Source organism: Sodiomyces alcalophilus (assembly GCF_042370955.1).
Source record: "Sodiomyces alcalophilus JCM 7366 unplaced genomic scaffold ACRALscaffold_7, whole genome shotgun sequence".
Taxonomy (NCBI): Eukaryota; Fungi; Ascomycota; class Sordariomycetes; order Glomerellales; family Plectosphaerellaceae; genus Sodiomyces; species Sodiomyces alcalophilus.
In genome coordinates this window covers 1,447,048-1,471,303 of record NW_027263538.1, presented here as the reverse complement: position 1 = coordinate 1,471,303, position 24,256 = coordinate 1,447,048, and the positions used below count along the sequence as shown (strand labels likewise).

Sequence of the window (24,256 nt, the reverse complement as noted above, 5' to 3'; positions counted from 1 at the left end):
CGCGATCCATCCAGCCATGATACAGTAACAATTGAAGACCTTGTCATACACCGTTGAGCTTTGTCCTATGGTATTTCTCCCCTGGCATCCCACATTGAAAAGGAAATTGGATGAAAGCACGCCAAAAGCGAGTATGTGATGAAAGACATTCGACTCGCGATTACACACATGGCAGACTGACACCTCACGTCGTTCCACCCATCGTCGATGAGAGAGGCACCTGTTTCACATGTCAATTTCACGTTCCCCGTCCGGTCTTCCGCTGCCAGAAATGCTGTTGGCGGAGGTGGTGGAGAAAAATATTCGCCGGCCTCTAAGCCCGTTGACCTCGGCGCTCAACAAAAAATAAGAACGGTGGAGACGGGTGCCATAACACCGGTGGGACGGTTCAGCCACGAAAATACCCTCAGTGTCGATCACACGTGACTGCACCGGTGTTGGGGCGGAGCGGGGCGCGGCGGAGGCAAGTACGGAGTATATTCCGCCGCTCAACCCGTGCTTGGACGTTGTACACGACGACGGTCTCATCATCTCGACAATCCGAGAAGCACAAGGAAAGTATATTATCCACCAAGTCGGCAAAGCTGACGCTCTAGGCACGCTACCAGGGCTAGCCTACCTGCTCACCTGCGCGTAGATACGTGTTGTGTTGGCTAACCCTCTTGACTTTTATATTAGACAATCCGGACCTCATCGTAGGACAAATGCACAAGTCCACCTTCATAACAAATACGGATATGATTCTCTTCCCCAGTCTACCTGTAAGAAGCAAGGCAGAGAAAACTAAAGCAAGATCCCTCAATGTCCCCGCCCCATCTTTCCCGAAAATGAGCTGGCAAACAGACTAAACCGAGAAAGAAATATTCCGTTAAAAGGAAAAGGAGCCAATAGACCGTTTCCCTAGTTCCACCCAGCGCCCAATGCATCATCAATGCGTATCATAGTGGTATCGTGACGTGGCCCCTGTGCTATCTCGTATGATGGCCGCTCGACCAGGCCAGGCCGTCTTGCGCCTGGGAAAACTGCAATGCGCGCCGTTCCGAGGGCAAAAGTTGCCGTCCCAGATATATATATATATATCCTTCCTTCCCCTACCATATAGAGGGGAAATAGAAAAAGAAAAGGAAAAGAAAAGAAAAGGGGAAAAAAAAAGAAAAGAAAAGGAAAGGAAAGAAAAAGAGGAAAAAAGAACTTGCATCCCACTCCGGTTTTCTGGTCCCGCAAATAAGGGTATACTGTGCATGGAACTTGAAGCCTCGGCCCTCCCTCCCTCAAACGCCAGGGTAAAATCCCAACGAACCGGAAATACGCCACATCGTTTTATAGCAACACCATCCATCGAGTGGACGGCCCGAAAATCTTATCCGGCAATACCAATACCAGCACCAATACCAGTGTGCTGGACGACCTACTTGAAAAGACTGCGAAGGTCCATCAACCTCTGCCGTGCCGCCTCCGTCCTCTCCAGCACTCGGTCCTTGCCGTCCATGCTGAGACTGGCAAGCTTCTTCTTCTTGTCCTGCAGCTCCAGCATCTTCTCCTCGAAGCTGTTCCGCATAATGTAACGCACCGTGCGCACCGGTCGCTTCTGTCCCAACCTGTGGACCCGGTCGATCGCCTGCGCCTCCGCCGCCGGGTTGTACTGCGGCTCCATCACATACACGTTGGTCGCGGCCGTCAGGTTGAGGCCGAGTCCGCCTGCCGTGATGGAAACCAGAATGACCTCGACAGAAGGGTTCTCCCGGAACGTGTCCATGGCCGCCGTCCGCGCCGCGCGTGACATGGTGCCGTCGAGCCGGGTGTATGTGATCCCCGCGCTGTCAAGGCCCATCTGGATCAGGTCCAGATGCGACGTCCAGGTGGAGAAGACGACCGATTTGTAGGGTGCCTCGGTCGGCTTCGATGCGCTTTGCGCCTTGCTCTTGAGGAGGTCTTCGATCAGCGCCCTCGTCTTGGTGTGCGGTCCTTCGTACTTGTCAAACACGCGCTTGCCGTTGGTCGAGGTTCTCGTCTTCTTGATATGGCCGTCGTGTTCGGCATTGGCGCGGGTCCGCCGAAGCTCGACGTACTGGAACCGAACGCTGTTGTGACAGATCGGGCACTGGCCTGGCGACGCGTCGGCCTGTGCCTTGACCGACTTGAAGCAAGCATTGGAGCTGCAGAGCACGTGGAAACACGGCGTCATGTAGCCCAGGAGATCCTCTTGGCCCTCCGACTCGATGCTATCGGAATCGCTAGCGCCGAGCTTTCTCGAGCAAACGGAGCACGCGTCGGTGTTGGTATCCTGCATGAGCTCAAACATCTCGTACGCCTGTCGGTCGCTCATAACCGGCTTGGCGTCATCCTCCTCGTCACTATCAAGGTCAATAGCCATGTCCGCCGTCATGCCTTGCAGGGCCTCCAGATCCTCCCCGTTGAGTAGATCCTTGCCGTGCGCGCACAGGAGGCGAAGACGAAGGATGGACCGCAAGATGTGGATGTACGTGTGTCCGCGCAGGGCCTTGTCCACCCCGGCCCCTTCACCGGCGAGCACCTTGACGCGGTCTTGGGCGTTCTTCTCGAACAAATCGTAGACCTGGCGCTCCTCTGGCGTGAATTCGAGCTTGACAATCTCGTCCGTGCGAGGAGGAAGGTCAATCTTGTCCTTGAGCCGCCGGAGCGTGATGGTGTCGACAAGGATGCGGAGTTTGGGGATGATCTCTGCATCGTAGCTCTTGAAGGGGTCGATGATGAACCGGTTGAACTTGTTGCGGTCGTCGAACGGCTTGAGTCGGAGAAACTGCAGCAGGGCGGCCAAGTCTTCGAGGCGATTCTGCACTGGCGTGCCTGTGACGGCCCACCTTCGGCTGGCCTGGAGGCGCACGACCGCCTTGAACTGCAGGGTGTTGATTTCGCGGATCATGTGCGCTTCGTCGAGTACGATCCGGAACCAGCCGATTTCCTCCAACGGGTACTGGCCCGACTTGCGTTTGCTGCGTGCACCGAGCTCGCTCGAGACAGAACCGTATGTAGTGACGACCAAGTCGTACTGAGCCAGCCTCTCAATGTCTTTGATGCGACTGGAGCCGTGGTAGACGTAGTAGCTCAGGGACCCCGGGGCGATGTGCTGTTTGATTTGCTCTTCCCAATTCGTAACCGTGCTCAGCGGGCAGATTAGGAGTGTCGTCTTTGTGTTCCTTTTCAACTGGGTGAGCCCGAGACTCGAGTGGTTGGACGCTGCTGAGCCATTTCTGAGAGGCGGCGTTTCCGGCTGAACAGGCGACATGCCCGCCCAGTCTCGTGCCTCGTCAAGCGAGGAACAAACCAGGGAGAGGATGGTCAGAGTCTTTCCCAGGCCCATCATGTCGGCTAGAATCCCGCCACGCGTCTGAGGGGGGAGGCGACGTTCGGCATGTGCCGTCACGACGTTGAAGAAGACCTTTTCGCCGTGGGGACCCTTCCGGATTCGATAGTACGAGCCCTCGAGCCGTTCCTCTGGTGTTAGGAGAGTTTCCTTGCGAGACATGAAGTATAGGCCCTGCTTCTGATGTTTCAGCAGCGGCGTGACGACCGTGGCCGGTGGCTCCCGTTCGGGGAGGTCGTCTGCCTTTCCGAGAGAATCGAACACGCCTAGAACGTCGGAGCGAATTTCCTCCACGGTCCGGGGCGTCACGTTGGCGCCAGGTGTATATGCGTGGCCATGTTGTTGTGCAACGACGGGGTTCCGGGCCGTCGGGCGTTCGCTGGCGCCTGCTTGGGGATTCACGTATCTGATGCCCTTGTCGACTCTGTTAGGGTGACGTAGGTTCATCGAGCGTGTGAGGAAGTGACGGCCAACGGCCCGGGCGAACTTGATCGGTCCATAAATGATAGTTTCAAACGGGTACGCCTTTGATGTTGGTTTCCCAGGCACCTCGTTGGCCATTCCCTTCCGTGCTGGGATGCGACAGTCGGTTCGAATGCGGATATTGGCATCGAGCAGGGGCACGAGAGCGGCGGCGGTCTTTTCATCAACATTGCCAATGATCTCCCGGGTAAAGTCGTAAGCCTGGAGCCGAAGCGTCTTATCACCGGCGAGCCTTTTCAGAACGACTTTGACAGGGGGATACCAGCCCTCGCCAAACAGGCTCTTGGCGCCGGGCCTGGCGGAGGGAACGGTATGGCACTGGAGAGTGCCACCAAGCATCCCGTAGCAGACCTCTTCCGAGCCCGGATCCCGAGCGACTTGTACATCATCATCTCCTAGAGAGGAAGCAAAGCCAGAACGGTCAGCACGCACACAAAGTGTTTGGAAGAAAAGAAGAGACAGGGGGAAAAAAAAAGATGGGAGGCCATGCTGCATACCTTCGGTCAAGTCAACGGTTTGAGTTCTTCTGGCGGAGCCGGCCAGCTGGCCCTCATCACGCTTCTCTTTAACATAGGCGCCAAGAACACCAGTACCACCGGCCGTCATGGTCTTCTTGGTACCCGCAACGTCGGCTTCGGGCGTGTCTAACTTTCGGCGTTTGACAACGGGTGCCTCGGCACGATCTTGTACGGCGTTGATGCGCTCAATCATACCTCCCAAACCAGCGAGTGGGGTCTGGGTAGTGGCCGGGGTGGAAGATGCGTCGGTCGCCGGGGTAGACGAGGTGGAAGACGGGTTGGGTGAAAGAGAGTCGCTGGCGGAGGGAGTGACGAACTGAAAGGTGAGACCGTCGACACTGGACCCGACGGTCGGAGCCGATGGACCGCAATTCTCGGATTTCGGCTCATCGCGGCGCCTGGGAGAGGGTTGCTGGGGCTGAGACGAAGGAGTCGCGACTTTACGAGGGGCAAGGAGAGCCTGTGGGTTCCAAGCCGGGGCGGCAGGTGCGTGGGCAATGGAGGCTCGGCCTTGTGAGTGGACTGTGTTAGCATTCTCGGAAGATGTAGGCTGGAGGGATGGCATCAAGGACAGAGCAAGCTGGCCATCCGATGCTGTCTCTATCGTACTCTCTGGTGGTGGTGAGTGAACAGAAGGAGAGGGACGGTGGGTACCATTGGACTGGTCGGTAGAGGCCATGATGGCGATGCGTTGTGACATTAGGTAGGTAACATGCGCGTGCCGACCACGACGGGAAACAAACGGAGACTGTGGGTTGCTAAGCTTAGCCTGTTTATGCGACGGGGACGTGGGCAGCCGTGTTAGTTCTCATCACACACGAGGTGCTTGTTAGTCGGAAGTTCCGGTGGATGAAGGTGCTTTGGCGGAGGAAAATGAGGTGAATCGATATCTCTCAAGTGTTGAAGAATCGAAGAATAGTCGCAGTACCAGATGATGACAAGTATAGGGTCCTATATATCTCCATGGATCTGGTTAGAAAAGGAAGGTACGCTCTCTGACTATGAAGAGGAAGGACTGAAATCGTGACTGAGAAGGCGAAGGAAGGAGCAGAGACAGGTAAAGTGGTTATATGGGTAGGAACAAGACGAAACAAACTGCAACGTGAGGAAAGAACCGAAAGCGCAAGAACGTAAGAGCCGAACTGAACCACCACCCTCTGAGGGATATCCATCGATCGAATGCGCCGGATAGCGAGCCACCAGGCAGCCACGGGGCCAAAGGGGCTCAGAAAACAGTTGGGAGGATATTCCCTGGCGACGCCTTGAAACGTCGTACATCGAGGCTTACCTAGGGTAGGCAGCGAGGGTGAGAGGAATAAGAGGATAAGATGGAGGGGGGGAAAGAAAAGAGAACAATCATGACTACCGCCAGCCAAGGACGTGGGATTGAAATGGGAAGCTGAGATGAAGTGACATACCTACCGCGCGCTTGAGGGCAACAAACGAGATGAATCAGGAGATACGAGAGGCTCCAACATCGATCCGCGTTCCCGTGTTGTGCCGGTGCTTGTTTGATCTGGCGCTTAGAATCTATTTTATGCACGAGGTGGGTTTAAGCATTTGGTTCGCGAGTTGGCGGACGACGGTCCAAAGTCGAGCTGCGAACCCAAGGACTGCGCGTTGCGTGGAGTTTTGGCACGGGAAGAGAGAGGGGGGTGTGGGAAGTGGGGGGGTGGCATGCAGAGCGACGGGTGGATCTTGGTTAGGCTGTGGCGTAAGCTGGCTGTTACGATACCTTACGTAAGGTACGCGTATGTTGTATACGGTACCTGTATCAGCCCCTCCTTCTACTTCAAGGTACCTTCAATGAATGGAAATGGAAGCAGAGGGCAGCATGGAAAAGACGATCGCAATCGAGTCAGATGGACGAGTCTTAGGAAATGGCAGCAAGTCCTGCCTGAAATCGAGTGTTTGTCCAGGTGTTCAAGTAGTTTGTCATCTACGTTGTAGTGTACATACGTGTATGTACTTCGTACATGCTGAGGTATATTCGAATGCTGTCACGTGCTAGTCCGGCACATGAGCGTTCCTGCCTTCTGTTCGCGGCAAGGTCGTCACCTGCAGCTCTTGTGCAATGTGTCAGCCAACGCCTTCAAGGGAAAGCCAGAGGCATAGCATGTCTTGTTGCTAACGACGGCCGCCCATTCCCGATTCCGATTAGTCGGAAATCTCAGCCTGGCACGTGGACAGTGCAGAATCGGCTTCTGTGGTCCGTGCCACGATCAAGACTTGTCTGACCCACATTTTCCTGCTAGCGGCCCGTCATGTGACCTCACATTTATGGATGCATGTACGAATAAATTACGATATGAATAGAAATTACCTACGAAGTACGAAGTATACGAAGTAATTACTGTATTCGTAGTTGCTTGTTGAAACGAACCATCCGCAAGGAAGAATACGTTGTGCACTTTCCAAATCCTCCATACCATGCATGACGTGAACGTACTTCGTATAGTCATGGCCCGTCGTATCCTTCAAAAACTCTTGATGGCGCAGCCAAGATGACACGCTTATCCACCTCCGGCTCGCGTTTCGGTTCCTCCCGAATCCAGAGCCATCCCGGTGTTGTCGGTCATTTTGGCTTGCTTCAACAGAATGTCATGTGCGTACTGCTTCCCTTCGGCCTCCCGGCCATCACCTCTATGCGATTCGGCGTGGTGGTTCCGGCTCCGGCTCCTCGTGCGCTGACGACGCCGAGGCTGTCTGGCATGGCGGCTGGGAGTCCGAGATCGGGATGGGCTTTGGCTCCGCCGGCGATGTAAGACCATGATGCGGAGCGACCGTCTTGGTCCCGAGGAGACCGAACCGTCCATCGGACCACTGGAAGTGTTACGGGACGACGTGTAGACGGGGGAGGTAGTCCGCCTTCTCGTCCGGCCACGAAGAGTGCGTGAGTCCCCCGAGCGACCATGCCCAGCCGGAACCGTATCGCCCTTGACCACGCTCCGGTCTCTTTTGCGACCCCGATGACCATCGGGCCCATCGGGGCCGGGAGAAAGCCTCGACAACACCAAATCCCCGAGTGCACTGTTTAGCCCTCGATGTGGCGACATGGGTCTGCCGAGTAGATGGGGGTGCGCAATTTCTTTCAAGACGCTTTAGGAGCGGAGATTTTCATGACTCCCGAGTGCTGCTGGGAGGTGGGATGGAGAGGTAAGAGGGCTGGCCGTGAAGCGGCAGGCCCTAGTAGCTATATAATGGGAGGGACAAAGCCCTCAAAGCGATGGATCAAACGGACAACCAACCTGAGAGAAGTCGGGCAATTTGGGCAAACAAACGTTGGTAGGAACTACACTAGATCTAAACCCCTCCTACCATCCGTGGACGGCTCCGCGATGAGGGGTGGGATACACTAGGCACGTTTATTATCGGATGGGACGGTACTGGTGGGTTGGTTTGGTTCGTGGAGCACAGCATCGACCCCAACCGATCGACGTGGATCGAGATTGGCCCACGAGTCAGTCTGGCTGACGAGGTTAGGATATGCTTCCCTTCTTCTTGTTTTGTCTCGCGCAAAGTCGCAGTTCCTGAGCCTTTTGAACGTTGGCGATGTCACGGAACTTTAGGTCATGGTTATACGGCGTACTGGTGTTGGGCAGGCCTACCGCAGGGACGAGGAAATACGACTGGCGGTACGAATAGACTGCTCCAATGGAGAGAGGAAAAGACGAGTTACGGTAGGCTCCTTTATGTTCGAGTTGTGTCGAAACAGTACCGTGACGTGCGGGCGGTGGGATTCCGAAGCTTTAACTCCAAGTCGATGCCCTGCAAGCCGATGTCCTGCAATAGAGGGCTCCGAGTGATCGCGAGAGGAATTGTACTGTAGGTAGCTATTGACTATCAAAGGATCCGCTGAACGACCACAATACGCGCCTGATGCCGAATGTCCTCAGAACCTTACGGCGAAATACGTCCAGCACGAGATTCCGGGGTAATACCGGTCGAGGGACAAGTGTGGAATATCGTGAGGGTGGAAAATACGAATACAACGTATATCCCAACCATCATCGTGAATACCTACGTCGAGATGGTCCTGGGAGGCACGTGAAAATCAACGAGCTTGGATGCCTGGAGACGTGCTGAGTCAGCAGATATAGTAAGGGGTACGAATAAACATGCGAATACAGTGACCACAGGGAATTCGAGGTATGTATACATATCTGTACTTGGTACTGCAGCGGCATGCAAAGGCTTAAAGAAGTACCGCTTAGGTACCTCAGTCCGGTCGAAGCTATCACGTCACGTCACTTCACCTTCCAGTCGTGTCTCGTCCCCCCTGCATTGATCTTGTCCTCTCGATTAAACTTCTACTCGACATCGTGGCGTCCGTCTTTTCAAATCTTATCAACTTCGCTTCCCTACGCAGTAATTCCTGGTCAGCTTGCGGGAACTCGAGCTACGGCATCTATCGTCTATAATTCTTACATTTGATAATATCAACCTTTCAATTGCTTCGACCTAATGACTACCTTGTTGTCCTAGGCAGGTTCCTCGGTCTCTCCCTTCATCCTCTTCCACCCTCGACTCGGCGTCACCCATCAGCCAGATAGACGGACAGGCTGCAGTGACCGCGTCGCACCGCTGTCACGATAAACAGCAAGAGATCCCAACAGCAAAACCCAACCCGATTCACTTACCGAGCTTTCTACCTATTACCACCGCCCACCGCCCACCGCCCGCACCATATACAACATGCCGCCCTCTCGCCCCTCCACCACGGGCTACGAGCGCATAGCCCAAGCAGACGCCCTCTGCTCCGACTCGGATGATGACGACGACCCCCTCTCCCGCTCCACCGCTACGATGCAACCAGCTTCCGCCCCGCGCTACGCCCCCATTACCCAGCCGCGGCCTCACTCCGGCATGCATTCCCCAAAGCCCTCCGCCGTTCGGCCCCGACCCCATCGCCGCGGCGGCAGCGGCAGCGGCGTCGACCTCAAAGCCATCAACGCCCGCCTCGAGCGCTGGGCCGACGACATTGCCAGCCGCTTCAAACGCAACAAGGGGGCTGCCAAGAACCTCGGCGACGAGGAGCCCCTCGAGATCTACTACTCCGTTTTCCAAGCCCCCGAAGGTGTCCGACCCCTCACCGCCGAAGGCCTCGCCGCCCCCCAGCCCGGCGTCATGACCAAGGCCGAGTTTGAGGATATAATCAGCAGCGTCCGCGCGGCCATCGCCCAGGGCGTCCACCCTCGCATGATCGCGCAGGGCAGCTCCGGCAGCTACTTCGCTCGTAACCCCGAGGGTAAGGTGGTGGGAGTGTTCAAACCCAAGGACGAGGAGCCCTACGCTGCTGGCAACCCCAAGTGGAACAAGTGGATACACCGCAATCTGTTCCCTTGCTTTTTTGGCAGAGCATGGTGAGGTCATGACCCTCGATGTTCCCCTTCCTTTTCTTTCGACAGCACAGGGAGAAAAAAGAACATGGCTAACAAACGTTAATTCTTCCCACAGCTTGATCCCGAACCTCTCGTACGTCAGCGAAGCCGCAGCCTATACTCTGGATTGCCAACTACGCACACACATCGTTCCGTACACCGACGTGGTCTGGCTCTCCTCCAAATCTTTTCATTACCCGTTCTGGGATCGGCTCAGCTTTAGGAGAAAGAAGAAGCCGCTCCCAGAAAAGGCCGGCAGCTTCCAGGTCTTCCTTAAGGGCTTCAAGGACGCCAACGTCTTTCTCCGCGAACATCCGTGGCCCGACCAATACTTGTCTGGCTTCCGTACGACAGACTCCCGCCGGCGGAAGCGCAGGAGGTGGGCAGATAACTGCCGCCCCGGCGGCGCCCCTTCTCTCGACGAGATGGAAAGCGACGACGAGGATGGCGTACCTGAAAACACACCAGGACCGGATAACTTCGTTTGGACCGAATCGTTGAAACAGTCGTTTAGGGAAGAGTTGGAAAAACTCGTCATATTGGACTACATCATGCGCAACACGGACCGTGGCCTCGATAATTGGATGATCAAGGTCGACTGGGGCAGCCAGCAAGTGTCGGTCGTGTCGGAGCCGATACAATTCGACACGGGCAACGGGGCGTCATCGGCTGCAGAAGACGGACCCCGGCCGGCGAATGCCAATCGAAAGCCATCCCCAGCAAGCGCGACATATCCTTCCTACCAAACGCAGCAGCCCATGCGAGCGGCAAGCCCAGCGTCCAGTGTCCAAGATCCCAACATCTCCGTCGGCGCCATAGACAATTCCTTGTCGTGGCCCTGGAAGCATCCCGACGCCTGGAGAAGGTAAAGCACCTCACCCCGCGACAGCCGTTACTGCTCCCTACCCCCTATCCTGACATCTCTGCCTTTGTCCTCCTGGATCAAGTAAACTAACGTTTTCTTCTCTCGGCAGCTTCCCGTTTGGATGGCTCTTTTTGCCGGTCGATCTGATAGGTCGACCTTTCTCCCAGAAAACGCGAGATCACTTCCTGCCCCTCCTTACTTCGACGCAATGGTGGAGCCAGACGCAGCTCGCCCTACGCAAGGTGTTTCAACTGGACCCGGACTTCCAGGAGCGCATGTTTGCCCGGCAGATGGCCGTCATGAAAGGCCAAGCGTGGAACGTCGTCGAAACGCTGAAGCTGCCCGACCACGGACCCCTCGAGCTCACCCGCCGCACCAAAGTCTGCGTTTGGGACGACCTGGTCGACGTACCCGTCGCCGTACCCATGCGCATGTCTTCGGACCTGCACCACCGCAACATCGACGCAGCGGCCCTTGACGACGAGGGCGACATTGGCGCGATTGGCGCGGCGGTTTCGTCCTCTGCGCCCGTACGCCCGTCTGGCGGCGACGTCGGAGACCTCCTGGGCTTCGCCAGCCCGCCAGCCGACATGCCCCACCCAGGCCGATTCGAGCTCTCGACGTCTCCCTCCACCGGTGAAGGCGCCCGGTCGCCCGAGGAGGAAGCCTACAGCGTGGGCGGTTCTGAAATATCGAGCTCCGCAGCGGCCCAGCTCGCCAAGGATGTCTCGAAGCCCGGCGCCACGCACCGTCCCAAGGCCTACGTATCCTCCGGCCTTCGACAGAGCTACCACGGCCATTCCCAGGCCCAGACCCAGACCCAGACCCTGAACGCGTACGCGCCTGACCGGGGGCATGGCGGCGGGAAGGGCAGGAGACTGAACCACCAGCGGCGCTACTCGTTTGCTACGGCGGCCACGCGGCGCAACAGCTCTACCATTGCGCAGCGGCTGTACGGGGCAGCGGGCAGGGATCACGACTCGGATGCGTACCTCGACGAGGATGACCTGGACGGCGACTTGGGATATGCGGCCGCGGAGGGCATGGAGGGCAACCGGCGTAAAGTGATTGTGGAGCGGCTGGAGCCTGTCAAGGCGCGGAATCCCGTTTTTACTTGGTGTTGATGACCCGGCTGCTGTGGGCTGGGTGTGTGATATTAGAGCCGTCTTTTTTTTTTGTCAGTCGATATAAGCGCTTCCTGGGACTTGGTCTGTCTTTTCTTTTCCTTCCCTTTTCTTTTTTCTTTTCCTTTTCCCCGCTTCCGTTTGGCGATGGGACGGTCGGCGTATATGCGGCTTTATTGCACGTTAGACGCAACGCCTTAGAGGAAGGGATGATATAGAATCTGCAAACGAAAGAAAAAGAGAAGAAAACTAATTTCTTGTACTACTTTGCATGTCACTTTGCCTGGCTTTCTCGGCCTGGGTATCGACTATGGGTGAGGTGTATGGATGGGAGCAGGACGGGGAAGAAGCAGACCCTTTACTGTAAACAATATAGAGTATGTCAAGGCCGCTTGGCTTTGATCTCAGGCTGCCTCAGGACCTAGTTTGGTGTTCCTTTTGTCATCTCGAGCCGCGGGCGTGTTCTGTCGGAGACGTTCCACGAGAGCCCACCGAGGCATCTAAGGCATCTGAGAATCTCGATTGCAATACTTGGTAAGGACTCCTCCCACACACCCATACGAGTGCAGATAGCGTCTCATACGTAAGGTCTTGAGTGCAAGAGTTTACCATCTTGGCCGTACCGGCGTTGAGGGTTTGCCCTCCAAGCCAAACAGGGAACGAAAAGCCAGCCAGTTTGCTTCGGTCAAAGGCAATTCGACATTTGGGTGACGGAGCACAGACATGCCCTACGTTGTACGCGAGATGACAGACACCAAACTGTCGTGGGTTTGGAGGCCATTTCGAGGCACCCGCGTAACGCGCCATAAAAGAGTGGGATAATAAGAAAAGAGCAAGGGGGAAAAGCTCCCTCTTATTACTACCGGCTCTACTTTCCGAGCAAGCCGGAAGCATGCGGGAACAGCAGATCTGTAGAAACAAAGGCTTTGTTTGTCCCAACAGTATGGGTAGGGTAGCGTGTTGACGAAGGGAAGCGGGCGACCGGGAGCCGGGAACCGGGACCTTGGGGGGCTGGGGATAATGATGATCACCCAATCATTACTCTGACAGGGGGCACCCCTGGATACCCCTGCGGCCACTGCACTGTAAAAAGAATCATAACGACTTTAAAATGAATAGTTCGCACCGACGTTTATATTACGAACTTGCCTGCTTTCCGAGGAGCCGGGTACTCAGATCGTAATCGGTCCCTCGGCAGAGGAGGCAGGTCTTGTAATTGGATAGTCCGGTCTCTTGCAATGGAGACAGACCGGCCTTGAATATTGTCAGTTTTGCTAGTTGTCTGTTATTATAACGAATACTATCTTCAAGTCCGGGAAGGACAGAATGGATCTCAGGAGACGCAGATATGGTGCTCAGTTAAGCCCGGGAGCGCGACACAGGTATTTCCAGACGGCTTATACTAGGGATTAAGGTAAGGATGATTCTTTCCTGAGCCTCTTATGAGCTTAGAAGTCTGAAGAAGTCTTTGGCCCAAAACTCCGTCCTCGCCCGCCCTTGTCAGACTGGGAATCAGAGGAGTACTTGGGTACGTACCGTACACTACAAGCGACGGCGCCACACAGCCCCATTTATAGTACGAAGTACACTGTACGTACCATTCAAGGTAGAAGAACATTGCACAAAGTAATTTATACATATATGTCTCTGTATCAACCAGAATCAACATGGTCCAATTCGGTTTCTGTGCCGCATTCTCGTTCTGGGTACCCAGGCTGTGTGTACACTGTACGCTGTACGTACCGTGTAATAAGGGTGGATGTGGCAATTGACAGCTTCCAGAACCCGACGCCGGTGCCAGTCTGTCGGTACTGTACCACGCGTGCGGGAGACGATGTTCTGGTGGCTTGTTCCGGGCTCCACAATTGGAGCCCGTGGGAGCGGATACTGATGAAATAATAAGCGGGCACAACTTGAACCAAGAAGTGAATAGTCCTCGCACCAAGAGCTACTCCAGAGAATAGTCGGAGAATCGGCTGGGCCCGCACGCGTCCCAAGAATTGGCGTTCGTACAAGCAGTTCTCATGCTTAAGAAGGTAGTCGTAGAGGTCGAGTCCATTGTCTTCCATCAGCTTGACGAGAAACCTTGAATTAGGAGCGGCATAGGGACAGCAAAGGGGATGGCGACGAAACAAATACTTGGGTACGTTGTACGCGTAGAGAGCAGCTCCTCGGAAAGGCGGCAGCCTGTGCCATGCCCATCAAAAGAGCCCAAACCCGAAACCCCACCCCCTTTGCCAGATGACTTGCCGTGTCGACCATGGACGTACATAGACACAACGAATCCCTGCACAATATGCTTTGCCTACGTCGTATGAAATATCCATCGTGTCGGCCGTTCGCATCTTAACCTCAAGGTCCCTTACCTAGGCTGCACTTACAGTGCCTATCCCTGCGTGGACCGGGAGAACCGAGTACCGGTCTTCCGCCACCCCCTGCTCGGTCTTCCGGGTCTTCTCAAGCCCTTCTAGGCTAGAATAATCCACTACATCCCCACAAGCCGAAATTAGCTATACTTTCAAGGTATTTCGATGTACACAAGCATAAACAGAGCGAAACGCGTAAGGAAACAAGGAGGACCACCCATAATAATATGGTATATGGAGGAGAGTGTATTCTTTTTATTTCTTTGTATTCGTACGAAGTAAGAAATAGGTTATAAGAAATATACGAGTCACGTGACTATATGACTAAGATAGTCACGTGACCAGTAAATTATATAATCACTATACTAGACGCGTGTTACGAAAATATCAGATCACGTAATGGTCACGTGATATATCACGTGATATGGTATTACGTGATACACATCAAATTATGGGTCTACTGCAAATTTTTCATCCCTCCTCCTCCTCCTCCTCCTCCTCCACCTTCACCTTCACCTTCACCTTCAAACGCGTTACTCTATACGCAGCAGCAGCTCTTACGGCAGCAGCAGCTCTTACGGCAGTAGGTAGCTACGCTAGCCGTAGCAGCTACCGCGCGTATACAACGAATATAATAATATTATGCTTTCGTGCTTTGGGCATGGTGTTTTAGCGTGTTCTTCCTCGTACTCTTTCCTTTATGGATGTTTGTGTACTTCGAAATACCTCTAAAATACAGCTAATTTCGGGTTATGCAGGGTAGTGGATCATTCTAGCCTGAAAGGGTTTAAGAAGACCCGGAAGACCGAGCAGGGGGTGGCGGAAGACCGGTGCTCGGGAGAACCTTGTAGCAGCAAAATCAACCGTCTCACCGGAATCTCTTGTCTACGTTGTACCCTCTTCAGCTCCGGGGCTACCCGACTTACCATTAGTTATAATTCCCCAGCTGGGATGGCACTGTCATGTTAGCCTTGCCTTGAAACAACACGGGACTCTGCGTCGGCTACGCGAAGCGGACCTCGTCTCGTCGCGTCCGTGACTGCTTCTCCCATCTCCACCGACCCAAGAGCCTCTTCCCTGTGGAGGATGAGACCCAGTCCCACGCCCTCGGTACACTCGGAGGAATGGGGCGCCGGTCGGTTCCCTCAACCGACCGTCGCCCTCCTCCCCTGACGTTGCACGACAGCACAACGTTGCAGTAGGTACTGTAATGGTTAGCCCCCCTCTCTGGTACGAACCTGCGGGGCCAAACCCAAGCCATGCTTTTCTCCTTCGTCAAAATCTCCCAGTGGCTGGACGTCCTCATGGAGATTATTAGCTTGACGTTTCTCCTCTATCCCCAAGGTGAAGAGAGCCAGAATCATCTTGCGATACCACTGCCCCTTGATGACTCGGCAAATGTTGGCGCCGTCCGAGGGGTCGCTGCAGGGCAAACGTATATATGTACCGGACAAAAGTTCTAGAAGCGTGCAGGGTCGGCCACACGCACAGCAGCATGTTTTACTCCAATCAAAATATTCGCAAATCCCGCCATCAACATATTCTCAGGACAATCAACTGGCTGGTCGACAGTCGTTTCATGACCGGCATTGTGCACATAGTAAGGGGCAAGGATGCCCTAGTCCCTGGCATCTGTTGGATCCATGCTCGACAGGTCGTGGTGGGTTGCGTTTCCTGGCCCGAGTCCTCAAAGTCCGTAGCTCCAGAGACGCAGGACAAGTGGTCCCTCGCGAGCGAGGCAGACAACCCCCGCCTCCCCGGCGGACGTTTAGAAACCAGTGCAAGGACCGGTCATCTCGAGAGGGTAATTACATTGCACGTCCCATCCTCGGACCGACGTCAATGTCGTGCGGCGTAGTGAGTCCTTTCGCAGCCAATCTGCATTGTCGGCAGACCCAAGAGGGGGTCCACACGCGAGTGCTTCTTGCTTCTTGGGTACGTTGTATACATATGTGTCTGCCCGTGGGCCACGGCTTCCTTCCCCAGAAACCCCTCCGTGGGACTATACCATCGTCATTTGCCCATTTCGAAGACCACGTCTACGGCGCTGACGGTCTTCCTTTCGTTTTTGGTGCTCTCCCGTCTCGAAGTATCTCCACCGAACAGAGCCATTGTTCTCCGACGAGTTGGGGAGCAAGTTGCCTCCAGCGGACACAAACATAGGCACTGGTTTGGGTTTCTTAGAAGCTGCATCGTTTCTTTTTCTCCCCCCTCTTTGATCCTGCAGCCACCATGGCAGAGTAAGCCGCAGTATCCGGATATTCCAGTGACCTGAAGCCTGACCCTTTCCCTCAGCGAAGATACCGTCCCTATTAACGAGGAATTTTTCCCCACCTTGACGCACAACGGCCGAGTGTACCAACAGTTCGCCATCGATAATCACCAGTATTTCGAGCCAATAGATGAGGTCAGGATAGATGGAGAACTCTTGGTGCTACCAACCGCTGTTGGACCGACTGGCTGACGATTCCCGATTTTAGGATGAGGCGGACCGACTTGAGGTACTTCATCGGGTTCTTTCAATAGTTTTCGATGGACCGTTGCTGCCGTCGCAGCTTAGCCGGCCCAGACGGATCCTCGAATGCGGCGTCGGGCCTGGATACTGGGCCATGGAGGTAGCCAAAACATATCCAAATTGCGAGGTATGTCGTGGAGACTTCAGATGGGATGCGTAACCCCGAGTCGAGAAAACGAGCCCGTTCCAGGCAGACCATAGGCCATTCCTCCTTCTTTTCCACCATCCATCCGGAGGTTGCTAGCTGAGGCCGAGCCGACCTGCTGACCGTTGTGACAAGGTAGTTGCCGTTGACATAGCGCCTCACGTCTTGCCACTGGAGGAGGATCTCCCAGGCAACCTCGTTTTGCAGGTGGACAACGTAAACGAGAGGTATGCCCCGTCTACGTCGACCATGTCCCGCCATGGCTCGCGATGCCCGCCAATGTCCCGTTACTGATCCCCATCGCCCCAGATTTACGTGGCGCAGAAACGAATTCGACCTTGTCCATAGTCAGATGATGGTAGGGGCCGTCAACGCAGACCGCTGGCAGAGCTATATCCGGGACATGTACCGAACACTTCGGCCGGGGGGTTGGTGCCAGATGGTCGAGATTTACTTCAATGCACAATCCGACAACGGCACACTGACGGACGGTATGTTTTCGCTCCGTCCCGTGTGGCGTTACTCTGTCGAGCGTGACTGACAACACGGCCCCCCACCCGGGAGCAGATCATGGGCTGCGGAGGTGGTCGAGGTTGTACATGGAGAGCATCCAACCGCACAAAGACCCCAGGGCACCATTGCGAATCGCGGGCTGGATGCGGGACGCCGGCTTTGTGGTGGCACGGGAACCGAGACCCGTACCACTACCTACATGCGGATGGCCGAGAGGTGAGTAGTCGGCAGGCGGATCGAGAGAACACGACGGTCTGTCGTGGAAGTGAAACGACGAATTCTCTGACTGGGTACCACCGCCAGATGAAACTCAGCGCGACGTTGGTATTCTCAACAGAAACAACGTGCGTAGCTTCTTGTCGTCATTAGCGCTTTACCCAATGACGGTTCTCCAGGGGTAGGTAACAGAGCTAGACCGAGGTCAGAATGTTGGATGGCAAAACGACACCAGCACCAGCTTCCGTGAGGCTGCCCCTTGAAAGCTATTCGCCAAGCTAACGCAAAGCATCAAACAGCATGGACCCCGCCGAGTTTGAGTTCCTAGTGGCACAGGCAAGGAGTGAGGCCGATAATCCCAGCTTCAAGGTGACGTATTTCTATTTTTTTTGGTTGTTTCGTTTGTTCCGTGCTGCGCAAACTGTGCAGGGCGTCGGCTAACATTTCAGGGCCCTGTCCCAAGTTGGTGCTATAGGCGTATTTCTCTTTGTAAGGATGAATACTCTGTCGTCGGCCGGTGTGTTGGTTCCCCAGGAACGAGCGCTAACAAATCATTCATCTAGATACGTATGCCAGGGCCAGAAGCCTCGCTGAGATGCTGTGCGGGGTTTGCGTGTGTTGATGGGGCGTCGAAGCCAAAGTGAATCTTCAGAAGGGAAGACGGGGATCTGGCGGCGAGGCAATGGATTTGAATGACGATGGCCGATGAGCCATGGTCCATGGGTCCGATGGGGGTTGGGATAACGACGTAGGTTCGTCAGGGTCCGATAGGCCAAGCTTTCCCATTTCATCCATTTTCTATTCATCACAATGTTTCGATTTGATCCATTAATGCCCTGTCTTGGAGTAGTCACTGCTGTGTGCCGTTCGACAACTGGACGTACGATGCATGGACTCGGCTGGCTCGGGATGAATCGCCGTTGCTCGACTCGGACTTGAGCCTCCTCTAAAAGCGGAGGTGGGGATTGATCGGATGGGTCGTCGAGTTGGATAATGGGACATTCCGGCATGAGGGAATTCATCCCTTTCGCAGGGCAGAGACGAGGAGGAGGAGGGGTATTAGGATGAATACCTGGATGGGATGGCCAGGACTTGGGCGAGGAAGGTTGATGGGTGGTGCGAAGGCGATTCTGAAGGTTGACCCAGGGGGTCAATCTATTGCCAAGGGTCTGACCCCCAACAGCGCGCCAACGCCCGACTACTAAGTACGACCTCGGGGGAAGGAACGACCCAGGAGAAGACACTGCCACCCACCCAGGTACCATGAAAGTACGGATACACACACCACAGTGCCGCTACGTACCTCGTACCCTCCACCACGTTCGCCATCGCCGCGGAATGTCACAACGCCGCCTTACCCGGCAGGTACCCTACGTTGTACAGCGTTGATAGGGTCGAGCTACGAAGTTTGCCATATCCTGATCAACGTCGGAATGCATGTGGGCTTACGCCGCCCGGTCGATTAGGATCACTTCGGGGGTAATTAATTCAAGATGCCTTGGACTAGACATATGGACATAAGGTAGCCGGGCTCATCTGGTATTCTGAAATCTAACCAGGAACGTTCGACATAGCGAATACGCCCCCGGTCCTCACCGTAGACATGTCGACATACATTGGTAGATTCCATGTCTCTCTTAAGCCACATAGCCCGTAAAGTATGCGAACAACGCCACTGTACCTCGGGTATATGTACCTGAGACCTCTTTCTTTCATATGACAACTAGCTCGTGAATTCGATAAGTCCTATTGAAACCTCTGTTGCGCACTCACTCCGGCTATCGAGTCGGGTTCGTAGAGAGCCCCGGTCCGGCCCGGGGGCCCGACCCTTTCCGCAGCTACCGTACACTACAACGTGAGGTAGCTCCCGGGCTCGATAGGTCGAGTGACATTATGGCTTAGTATCGTTCTGCGACTCCCTGCGTCCTCGCTGCAAGTATTCAGTTCCATGTAAACAAAGATCAGTCCATCGTATACGTGACCCCTCGAGCGAACACCTATTTCTCCCCTGATCCCAGCCTCTCGGTCGCCTCGATCAAATACTATCTACCACCTCCGTGGTTCCAGTTGTACCATGACCTGGCGCCGCAGATATGACTCCGGAGAAGTGGTCGGGATCGCGATTGAGTCCCACTCGACTGGTATAGTCGCAGTGGTAGAAATCCTATGCCGGAGTTGATGATGTAGGGAACCACCCAATCTCAATTAACTTGGCAGATTATCGGACTTCGACGCAGTCTGCCTCCCCGAGGTCCTTTCTTTCCTTTCTTTTGATGTTCCCCGTGGGTCGATACGCTGGAAAGTGCGAGTTCGATGAGGTACTGAGTAGAGGAGGTAAATGCCCGTGGATGACTAATACCCACAACACGAGGTGTGGTGATGGCGAGAACAGGGGGTGTCTATATCGATTTCCATTGAGGTACAACGTACGCGTCGGAAGTATTCCTCCTATCACCTTCAATCGCAAACCGCACCAGAGAAGCTTGACAAGGCAGACCAAGTTGAAGACAGGAATCAGAATCACCCACTTCCAAACCACCACAACCCCGAACACCCCGTCTCCCTCTTCACCATGGCATCACGGCAAGCCACCCACTGGCTCAGAGCCCTCCGACCTCTCCGCATCCAGTCCAGGAGAGCCTACCACCCGACATCGCATCTGGCCTCCGAATCCCCTTCCTCTGCAGCCACCACCACGGCGCCCCTCCTCACCACCCTCAAGACGGACCTAAAGACCGCCATGCGCAGCAAGGACGCGCCGCGCCTCACCGTCCTCCGCGCCGCCATCGCAGCCGCCAACAACGCCGCCAAGACCTCCTCCCCCGTCACCACCAACCTCGACCTCGTCGCCCTCCTGCGCAAGTCCCTGCGCGGCTCCCGCGAGGCCTCCGCCCAGGCCCGCGAAGCCAATCGCCCAGAGCTCGCCGAAAAGGAGGAAACCCAGGCCCGCATCCTGGAGGAATACATCGCCGCCGCCGGCGTCGAGACCGTGTCCGAGGCGCAGGTCCACGACCTCGTCCGGACGGCCGTCGAGGAGGCCCGGGCTGCTGGGTCGGACGGAAAACAGGCCGTCGGCCGCGTCATGAAGGCTGTGACTCAGTCCCTCAAGGGGAGGGATGTCGAGGTCGACACCAAAGATATCAGCAAGCTGGTGAGCCAGGCGCTTCAGGGTTGAGGCTGTAAAAACAAAGAACGACACGACTATGGTGGGAGTTTTGTGTATGCATATGGGTGTACTTTGCATTCAGCATTTGTGATCAAGGGGCCGTTATTCCAGGGAAATTACTCTTCACTGTAGGGGGTGTTGGCATCTCCCCTCGTATAGAATCATGTACATTACTTCCTACACTCACCTTGTATAATATAATTCTATGGAAAAAAAGAAACAAAAGGCACCGGGACTCCTGGTTTGGTATGCTCATCATTCCATATGGCTGCCTGGTATCTAGGTATCAACGCGAGGGATTCCCTTCGACGACCTGTCCGCGCACTTTTCATTTGTCCCCATGTCCCCTATCATCTCTCCCCAACCCCTGAAAACGCCAAAATCTGATCACTGCTACGCTGAAATAACATCCCTGGATAAGAAAAGAAGAAAGATAGAAAGAAAAGAACAAAGGAAACCTGCACAGGACAGAGATCAAGCCGCCATGTCCTCTTCGTTCCTCAGCCCCGCATACTCGGTCCCCTGGTTTGCGGTGCTCAGCCGGGCACACAAGCTCAGCAAGACAACCGTCTCGGTCGCCGCATAGTGGTTCAGCGCATCGAGCAGGATCTGGAGATGTCTGCTAAAGTTGCTTTCCCACTTCTTCATAATCTCGAACAAGTTTGCGATCCGCGCCGCCTGGCTCGTCTGGCTCGAGCCGGACGATGACGAGTCGTTCTGTGAGGACGCCTTCTGCGTTCGTACCGCCTGGAACACCCTCCACTGTTCGTCAGACATGTTGGGCGGTTTCGTGTTGCCCGAGAGATCTGGGTCCGATTTCTCCAGCTCGCGGGTGAGCCAGTTGGAGTACGTCGCAAAGATGGTGCAGGTTTGCATCAGCTTGGAGTGGATCTAAATAGAGAGGCAAGTCAGCTTTTAGATAGCAGGAGGGGAGGAACACCGGGGAAAAAAAACATGCGAATGATCAGCTTCGACGTACCCTTAGCAGCTTGCTGTTGGTCAACATGCACTCCTTGAGGCACGTATCCAAAAAGTCCACGTGGTCCTGCATGAGCTCGTCCACCGTCCGCGTCAGACCCGACGAGGAGCTTCCCTGGTGCTCCTCGCTGGCTTTCAGCCTCGACACAAACTTTGCCCAGTTGGGCTCGATCACCTCGGCCGTGCAAAAGTAGAGCAGCTGCTGCACAAAGACCAACATTCGCGCCCGTAGGGTCCAGACGCGGCGCTTCCAAATCTCGAGGCTCCTGGCCGCGCTCTTGTGGGCCCACGTGATGCTGGACGTTTGCGTGTGCCAAGTCGTGGACAGCTGGGACTCGAGGTGCCTCAGGGAGAGAAGATAGCGGAACAGGGCTTGGTACCGCCACACCGTCTTGCGGCTGATAACCAGCGAGACCGGGAACGGCACGGCGTAGTCGAGCTGGAGCGACGTGAATCCGATGGCGTTCTTATCGCTTTCGATCGGTTGACTGGATAGGGGTTGCAACGCCTCGCCTTGTTCCATGCCCGTGATGTTCACCACTTTCTGGAGAGACTTGATCAAGGTGATTTCATTCATCTCCACCTTGACGTCCTCCTTGAACGGATCCAAGGACACGGCGGTTCCCGGCTGGCGCAGCACGAGGTCAAGGAGAGATTGCAGCTTGCCGGTATTAACGGATTTGACCGGCTTGCGCAGTTCGGATGCTCCGAGCTCCAAAAAGTATGAGAAGTAATCGGACGGATCGAGGAAAAAATAGTGTTTCAGAGACCGTAGCCTCATCGGAAGGGAGTGCGTGGTCAGCAGGAGCTGCATCAGCGACTCGTTCGCATGGGCGTAGGCGACGTTGACGTTTTCGAGGAACCGGCTGTCATCGAAAGAACTCGGAACGTCCTTGACGACTTTACTGACGTCGACGCCGCCGCATTCTCTCACGACGTTGAGGTATTTCCCTGCCAAAAGGACCTTCTCCTTGACGTCTTGGAGTTGCGGCGGTACGTCGTTCTTCCGTATGGTGTACCGTCGCTCCCAGTATTCGTCGGTGTAATCCTGCTCCAGCCTCTCCCGCCGGATACTCTTCTGCTCCTTGATGAGGAACTCGGCATGCGGATCGCTGATGCCGCCGTGATGCAGCCACTCGTTCAGCATCGCCATGTACGGCCGGCTAGCGTCTCGCAGCAATGTGGTCAAGAGAGTCCGGGCCACCGGGTCTCCCGCCATAGCCTCGAGCCGTTTGGTGATCAGCCCCAGCACTACACCGCCCTTGCAGATCCTCTTGCCCGTCATGTTCCCCGCGCCGAGGTCGCCGCCGTCCCGAAGCGTCTCGAGGATGTTATCAAAGTCGTCGCCACTATCACCCGCCTCGTCCTCGTCGTCGTCCAGGAGAGCATTCTTTCTAAGGAGCTCAATGGCCAAGGTGTAGAGCTGCGACATGGTCTGGCTCGTCGGCAGGGTGTGAATGTTCAAGACGTGAAGAGTAAAACTCTCGCTGGTGAGGAATTGTGTTTCTAATTGTGCGATCATGATGAGGTAGTCTTGCAGGAACGACCGTACTGAGGCACACAAGGCATGGTTGACAGCCCCAAACTCCTCTCGACTCTGAACATCGACAAACATCTCTAGGGCCGAATAGTAGGTCGCCATCTTCAGCATTGAAACCGTAAGGTCCTGCAGACTGGGGTCCAGCCCGGGCAAGATCCTGAATGTCGGTCCCGACAGCCGATCTCGCTCCTCGTGTGGATTGTAGCTTTTGGCAAATCGGATGTATTGCCCTTCGTAGCCCATGAAGACGAAAAGCAAATCTTCAATGATGGCAGCTTCCTGTGCCTCAAGAGAGAGCTCGTGAAGGGGCGGAGGTTGCAGTGTCGTCGGGCATTGGGAGGCCAATGGAGGAATGGAGATGCGAGATGCCAAGGGGGCAGAAGTATGAGGAAGAAGTGTCGCTTCGGGGGACCATGGTGCTTTTGTTTTGTTTGCCTGTTAGTAAAGAAACAACATGGAATCCCGCAGGGGGGATCAATTGAATGGCAGTCGGGGGGGAATGCAGTTTTACCTTGGGGAGTCTCAACTTTTGCCTCTTTTGGCCGACTCTCAGCCGCCCTAGGTTTCTCCACCGCCGCCCTCACCTTGTCAGTCGGAACCTGCCGACGTTCCGACCTTTCGGGGCTCCTCGTCCGATGGACGATACTCTCTAGCTGTGTGACATATGTCTTCTCCGTCCGCCGCTCTTCTATGCGCCGGTCCTCATGGGTCCTGCTCGAGGGTCTCGGATTCCCGGATGCCGTCCTCTTATGCGACGACCCATAGGGCCCGTCAGACTGCGGGGATGCCGTCCGTCGAAGATCTGGTATGTCATGTCGACTGAAATTGCCGAGTTTGCTGGTGTTCACGCGGGGTCTTTGCTTGTCGCTGTTGGCGGGGGGTCCATTTGCGCGCCGGTCTTGGGTTGATACCCTGGAGGCGGAGGACATCTCGCAGACGGCATTGGGGAGGGCTGCAAGAGGCGACTCCAGGTCGTTGCGGTGGCCTATTCACACGCGCGGCGTTGGGCCTTGGTCGGTCAGTTCGTGATGGATGTTCTGGCGGGGTTTGGCTCGTCCACTCTGTCGCGGTGTGACTTTCCTGGCGCGTTTTCGGGCACTGGA

General features: G+C 55.3%; 6 protein-coding genes across 6 annotated transcripts; 3 read left to right on the top strand and 3 right to left on the bottom strand.

Moving 5' to 3' along the window:
• Positions 1 to 1,408: 1,408 nt before the first annotated feature.
• ACRALDRAFT_2111359 (uncharacterized protein) lies at positions 1,409 to 4,909 on the bottom strand (the record flags this gene model as incomplete). The annotated part of the gene is made up of 2 exons (XM_071023517.1): positions 1,409 to 4,221; positions 4,324 to 4,909. 2 exons carry the CDS (start codon positions 4,907 to 4,909, stop codon positions 1,409 to 1,411), a joined length of 3,399 nt encoding a protein of 1,132 aa, XP_070872472.1.
• Positions 4,910 to 8,680: 3,771 nt separating this feature from the next.
• Positions 8,681 to 11,988, top strand: ACRALDRAFT_1044236 (uncharacterized protein). The gene is made up of 3 exons (XM_071015347.1): positions 8,681 to 9,707; positions 9,802 to 10,590; positions 10,700 to 11,988. Exons 1-3 carry the CDS (start codon positions 9,040 to 9,042, stop codon positions 11,712 to 11,714), a joined length of 2,472 nt encoding a protein of 823 aa, XP_070872471.1. The 5' UTR covers positions 8,681 to 9,039; the 3' UTR covers positions 11,715 to 11,988.
• A 594-nt stretch (positions 11,989 to 12,582) lies between these two features.
• On the bottom strand, positions 12,583 to 14,059 carry ACRALDRAFT_212485 (uncharacterized protein; the record flags this gene model as incomplete). The annotated part of the gene is made up of 8 exons (XM_071023887.1): positions 12,583 to 12,725; positions 12,763 to 12,792; positions 12,860 to 13,046; positions 13,195 to 13,429; positions 13,488 to 13,626; positions 13,657 to 13,901; positions 13,944 to 13,959; positions 14,008 to 14,059. 8 exons carry the CDS (start codon positions 14,057 to 14,059, stop codon positions 12,583 to 12,585), a joined length of 1,047 nt encoding a protein of 348 aa, XP_070872470.1.
• A 472-nt stretch (positions 14,060 to 14,531) lies between these two features.
• On the top strand, positions 14,532 to 17,281 carry ACRALDRAFT_1094725 (uncharacterized protein; the record flags this gene model as incomplete). The annotated part of the gene is made up of 15 exons (XM_071019734.1): positions 14,532 to 14,663; positions 14,754 to 14,786; positions 14,932 to 14,963; positions 15,050 to 15,115; positions 15,148 to 15,235; positions 15,267 to 15,282; positions 15,338 to 15,536; positions 15,575 to 15,671; positions 15,735 to 15,934; positions 15,974 to 16,330; positions 16,358 to 16,526; positions 16,561 to 16,751; positions 16,786 to 16,831; positions 16,876 to 17,021; positions 17,050 to 17,281. 15 exons carry the CDS (start codon positions 14,532 to 14,534, stop codon positions 17,279 to 17,281), a joined length of 2,004 nt encoding a protein of 667 aa, XP_070872469.1.
• Positions 17,282 to 20,041: 2,760 nt separating this feature from the next.
• Positions 20,042 to 20,644, top strand: ACRALDRAFT_1072076 (uncharacterized protein; the record flags this gene model as incomplete). Its single annotated transcript, XM_071017931.1, has 1 exon — positions 20,042 to 20,644. The coding sequence occupies one exon, from the start codon at positions 20,042 to 20,044 to the stop codon at positions 20,642 to 20,644; it is 603 nt and encodes a 200-aa protein (XP_070872468.1).
• A 465-nt stretch (positions 20,645 to 21,109) lies between these two features.
• On the bottom strand, positions 21,110 to 24,082 carry ACRALDRAFT_2111432 (uncharacterized protein; the record flags this gene model as incomplete). Its single annotated transcript, XM_071023521.1, has 3 exons — positions 21,110 to 21,526; positions 21,615 to 23,572; positions 23,665 to 24,082. The coding sequence occupies 3 exons, from the start codon at positions 24,080 to 24,082 to the stop codon at positions 21,110 to 21,112; spliced, it is 2,793 nt and encodes a 930-aa protein (XP_070872467.1).
• Positions 24,083 to 24,256: the final 174 nt, after the last annotated feature.

Coding starts and splice junctions, on each gene's coding strand:
- ACRALDRAFT_1044236 (XM_071015347.1), top strand. CDS start 9,040: ATGCCGCCCTCTCGCCCCTCCACCACGGGCTACGAGCGCATAGCCCAA. Junction 9,708..9,801: donor TGCTTTTTTGGCAGAGCATG/GTGAGGTCATGA, acceptor TTCTTCCCACAG/CTTGATCCCGAACCTCTCGT. Junction 10,591..10,699: donor CATCCCGACGCCTGGAGAAG/GTAAAGCACCTC, acceptor TTCTCTCGGCAG/CTTCCCGTTTGGATGGCTCT.